The 5,616-nt window shown below is 39.9% G+C and overlaps 1 protein-coding gene across 1 annotated transcript in view; it reads right to left on the reverse strand.

Moving 5' to 3' along the window:
* RBM18 (RNA binding motif protein 18) overlaps positions 1 to 5,616 on the reverse strand; it is a 26,446-nt gene that overhangs the window by 12,754 nt on the left and 8,076 nt on the right. Inside the window, exon 3 of the mRNA XM_003785271.2 lies at positions 786 to 912. Within this exon, the coding sequence (XP_003785319.1) occupies positions 786 to 912 (127 nt within the window). The remainder of the gene's footprint in view (positions 1 to 785; positions 913 to 5,616) is intronic.

Consider the following 5,616-nt stretch of genomic DNA (forward strand, 5'->3'; position numbering starts at 1 on the left):
TTTTTTTTTGGTTGCAGCCATTATTGTTGTTTGGCAGGTCCAGGCTGGATTTGAACCTGCCACCTTAGGTGTACGTGGCTGGCGCCTTAGCCGCTTGAGCCACAGGCGCCGAGCCCATGACTAAATATTAATAGTGATCATTTCTGGGTCTTGGCCTAACTGACATCAATTTTCTTTTTTGGTGATTTCTATTTTTATCTATAATATCCACGTTCCTTTTATAAGAAGAAAAACTCATACAATAATTAGGCAATGTTCTTATGTACCATATGATGAATAAAGTGATAGAGTGTAAGAAGCAGTATCTCTATTCTTAGTACATTTAAATCATTCAATTTCTTTATCAATGCATTTCCACTCCAAGAACTCAATTTTAATACAGGAGATACATGTATATGTCATGGTTGAAGCTGAATGTACTCGTCCTCTATATTAAAATTTATATGCATTTGTTTTGAAACACTGAGAAGTATACAAAGAAAAAGAGGTTTTGTCAACTAGCCACTAAAGGAACAAACAGAATAAGGGAGAAGGATGTCCATGTGCTCAGTGTGGACATTCCAAAGCATTTGATCAGAAAAGTAGGTCAATCAGTGGTCTTAAACCTCCAGCCAACGGAGGGTCAATTTTGAAAGCTGTTCACTGAGAATCTCTTTAAGGATTTAGTGTATGAATCAAACATGGCTCCTGCCCATAAGGAACTGCTATTCTAGATACAGTCGAGAGAGATGCCTAAACAATTATCAGAGTGTGGTAAGTATGACAAGGGGAAGAAGCTCAATTACCTGCTTAGTTTCAAAGTTAACGAAACAGTACCCCCGAGGCTGTCCTTCCAAAGCACCTGACTTGTGGAAGAGGAAGTCAAACTGCTTTACCTTCCCAAACTTCTGGAGAAGCTTGAGGAGGTGGTATCTGTGGAAAAAGAAAAGCTCATGTGAGTAAGCACTGGCAATTTTGTTGGCTACTCAGCCTGAAGTGCTAGACAAAAGCAGGAGATAACTTACCCCAGGCACAAAATCTCTTGCTCCCACCCCTGCCTTCTTTCCCTACTGTGTTAGTTTATCTGGCAAACAGAGTTGTTTGCCTCTATTTGGAATGGGAACTAGAATTGTCACGGCACTGTGTCTGTCCAATACAAAAATACCAAACAAATAAAAAAAAAAAACCAACAAACCACACCTTACTAACAGCTGTCTGGCCCACAGTACCATTTGTTTTTCTTTTGGAGAAAAGCTCAAAAATAGTGTTTATTTATTTATTTTTAATTTCTTGGCATTGAAATTGTGTTTGTGAATAGCTGTAACTCCCATCAGAAACACACCCACACTCCAAAAGCCAAATCTTACCCTACCTCGAAAATAAAGTAACAAACACATACACATTCATACAAATTAAAAAAGTTCTGGAAAACTTCCTTATTAGATTTTATAGTTAATTATTAGACCCAAATTGTACTTGTGAAAAACTGCTAAAAATCAAGCCACAGCCAGTGACACTTCCTTAAGTGCTTCAGAGTTTCAATCCCTGATGTGACTGAACGTTAGGATAATGTGGAACCATGACATGACTGAGACTGGTATTACAAAGAGCAGGGGAACCCGGCCAGTCCTACAAATCATCCAGCCGTTGGTAATTATGCAGCTTTAGTTGCCTTAACACAGTTTATATTCTGAGGTATAGTCAAATAAAGAATATAGATGGCCGAAAGGAAGACTTACTCCTGGCAGGATGTTCACCCCAAGCTATTGCTTGCTACTCTGCCCCTCATCCTCTTCTTGGATTCCTTACTCTAAAACTTACTTGGTTTCTATACAGCTTTTAAGTTATTCAAACAGATGTGGCCTTAACAGGTTGCTGTGGCCAATCTCAATTCTGACTTCCTGTCATCTGATGTAAGGGTGAGACAAACCAACAGCTCTCCCGTTTCCTTTTCCTTTGGCCTTCCTCCTGGCATCCTTTGTGCTATTCAAATGGAGTCAAGGCTTTCTCTAAACAATGCTGTCCCTGTGATACTAAAAAGGTATCAGCCCACATGCTAAATCTGTTATTACTGGGAATTGTACCCCACAGGGAGTCGGTAAAGTTGTCGTGATAGCCACATTTATATTCACATTGTTTTCTGGGAGAAACTCATCAAGATTTTATTCCTGAGCAAGCATCTCCTTTGGGAGGCAGAAAGATATGAAATGGATCAGAAGCTATATACTAAATTTGATAGTAATGCACATCAGCAAGCAAGTCCATTATATTGGATCAGGTGTCTGACACAGAGGAAAAAGGAAGACATTACACAGATTTAGTACTGGAGCAAAAGGCAAGGATTCCAAGGCTTAGTGTGGATATCGATCTTGTTTTTAGACCTGTTTTGATAGGGAAAAGAACTATGATCCCCTGCTTTCTAAATTCCCAACTCCATCAAGAGACCTCAATCACCTAGTGACAACACAGGGAGTGATTCTTCAGGGGAAAGAAAGGGAGGCACCTCAAGTGCAAATTTCTTGTTTTACTTGATTTTTTGAATAGGTTTAGAGCAAGGGTGAGTCTCTCAGATACACAGATGGGCTAGAAGAATCCCCTCTGGGAGCTTTAATTCACAGCTGCATCTTCTACTTAACTATACCCATTCAAACCTTAACACTGTGTCAGATGTCTTAGAGTGGTGGGTCAAACCCATTTTTAAAAAAACAATCTATAGGCCACTGTGGGTTGGTCATCTTTTCATTAGCTTCATTCTGCTTAATAGCAGGAAGGTAATGCGATTGGCATTTCCTAAGAAATGAATTTTAATTTACTCAGAAAAAAATGCCGACAGATTATTCTTTGTAGAGCTAACAAACATTCTGCCTGAGAAGTGCGACCTTAAGATTCCAGGAACATCTGCTTAGGTCTGTGTCTTTCAACTTCTCCAGGATTCTTTTCTTGTCTGATAATTTCTTGAAATTATAGGAACACCGAAACAAAAGGAATGAAATGTTTACTATTTTGCTTCCTGGAGATGGGGACTGCAAGCTCTGATAGTGAAAAAAGACTGAAGGATCCTGCTTTCACATCTGCAAGCACTTTTATCTTCAGTTGAAGTATGGGAGAGCTCACTTCACAACAGAGCCTTGCTTGACTTAATGACAAGTAGTGTGCCCTACAGCCTTTAGGAGCTAGAGAATTAGCACACTAGTTCCATACCATTTCTGTAACTTAATCAGTGTTTTCTGTATGATCTTTAAAACAGCCTTCCCCACTAATGGTACAGCAATAATTAACCTATACAAATGTTAAAACAGACACTATGTGTCAAGAACCAATTAGGAGCTGGGACTATCCAGGTGAATAAAACTAGGTTTCTGCCTTTAAAGACTTCCTATTCTGGCTAGAGAAGAGATATGTAGGCAAATAATTTTACAAAATAGTGTGATACTTGCAGAGAGAAGTATGTACCTGAACATCATAGAATGAGGACCAATGGTGCAGGAGAGGTAGCGTGGTTACAGAAAGCCTCATGAAAGGAGATCTAGAGCTGGGCACAAAGGCACATGCCCCTATGGCCAGCTACTTAGGAGGCCTAGGTGGGAGGACAGCTTGAGCCCAGGAGTTAAGATCAGCCTGGGCAACACAGCAAGACCGTATCTCAAATAAAACCACCACTACCAACAACAAAAGAGTGCTATGTATCGGCATAAGTGAACACTATATGCAAAGATGTAAAGGTGAAAAGGAGTCTGATCCCTCAGAAAAGAGTGGCAGCAGACAGTATATGAAGCTGAAAGGTAGGCAGAGGACAGGCTGTGAAGGATGTTGTGTGCTTAGGTAATTTTTTCTTCTTTAAGAGAGAGAGAGTCTCACTCTGTTGTCTAGGCTGGAATATAGTGGTGTGATGAGAGTTCACTGCAGCCTTGAACTCCTGGCCTCAAGCAATCCTCCTACCTCAACCTCCTGAGTAGCTGAGTAGCTAACCTCAAGGTAGCTCCACAAGCTACCTTGCCCATCTAAGAATTTTATGTTGTAGGTAATGGGAAGCCCATGAAATGACATTTAATTTTGTTTTTAGTATACAATTTGTTTTAGGGAAAATTTTTTCTTTTTTTTTTTAAGAGACATAATCTCACTTTGTCACCCTCAATAGAGTGCTGCGGCATCACAGCTCACAGCAACCTCCAGCCCTTGGGCCTAGGAGATTCTCTTGCCTCAGCCTCCCAAGTAGCTGGAACTATAGGCACTAGCCACAAGGCCTGGGTATTTTTTGTTGCAGTTTGGCTGGAGGGGGGAGTTTGAACCCACCTCCCTCAGCATATGGGGCCGGTGCCCTATTCACTGAGCCACAGGTGCTGCCCTAGAGAAAATTTTCTTTATAAACACATACAGAGATTATTATGAAGTGAGTTTTTATGTTCTATGCGATGTACATTATTAAACGGTCTTATTGTGTTTCCAATTTAAGCAAGCAAACAGTAAAAGCTGTTTTATGCAAACCAAGACATGAAAAGCAGCAAAAACAAGGAATAGGCGGAGAGAAAAACAAAGGTTTCTTCAGGGATAAACACTATTCTTCCATGTTCATACATTTATTTTCCCTTTCATTCTAGCTTAACTATACTGTTCCTCAAAGTCTAGATATTTACACAAATGGCTCTCCTTTGCTTTTAATTTACCAAACATGCTAAACCAACCTCTTCCCTACAACTGATGGTCCTTTCCAGCTATCCTACTGCTCAGTGTTGACATGATTCTTTTACAATCCCCAGGCAAGAAACCTCAGGATCATTTTTACTTTCCAATCACTTTTTTCACCTCTCAGACTCACCCTCGGTCTCCAGGTTCACTCTCTCTCTCTAGCAGGGCTGACTTATGGTAGTTCTCCTGGCTAATCTTCATCTTCAGTTTCTGCCCCTTCAATTCACCCCACACAATGATGCTGGATTTCCCTACTAAAACACACTTTCATGATGCCAGTCATGCTAAACACCCACAATGAGTCTCTCCTACATGAAATTCAAACTTGTCTGAATAAATTTTAAAGACTGTCTTAAACTGGTCTATCTACCCAACTACTATTTTCATATTCATTTAGTATCCAACCTCTCCTTAACTCAAAAAGGCCTTCCTGATATTCTGCTCACACATAACAATCTTTCTTATTCCAACTTACATACTTTTATTTATGATTTCCTCCTCACTTAGAATGTTCCTTCTGTTCGAATTTCTACTGGCTTTGTTCTCTCTCAGACTATTTCTTATACATAATGCAGTGGCTATTAATTTGGCATACTACATAGCACACTGAATACCTAAAAAAGAAAGCCAGTATTAAATTTTTTGAGGAAACACTGTGGTTACAGTGTGGAAAATTGATAATGTCTATGGACATTAACTTTTCCAGCTTCTCTGTTTAAAGTGATGATATTTAGAGGTATTTTATAGTTAGACTACGTCCCACAACAATTAAAAGTAAGTGCTTACATTTTTCAACTAGAAAACTCTAGGACATTTCAGGACATGCTAGGTTATAATGTTCAATTACTAGAATATTTGTGCAAAGAGTACTGAATTAGGGCTCAGCACCTATAGCTCAACCGGCTAAGGCGCCAGCCACGTACACCTAAGGTGGCGGGTTCGAATCCCCAG

Source organism: Otolemur garnettii, unplaced genomic scaffold (assembly GCF_000181295.1).
Source record: "Otolemur garnettii isolate 467f Iridium unplaced genomic scaffold, OtoGar3 scaffold00014, whole genome shotgun sequence".
NCBI lineage: Eukaryota > Metazoa > Chordata > Mammalia > Primates > Galagidae > Otolemur > Otolemur garnettii.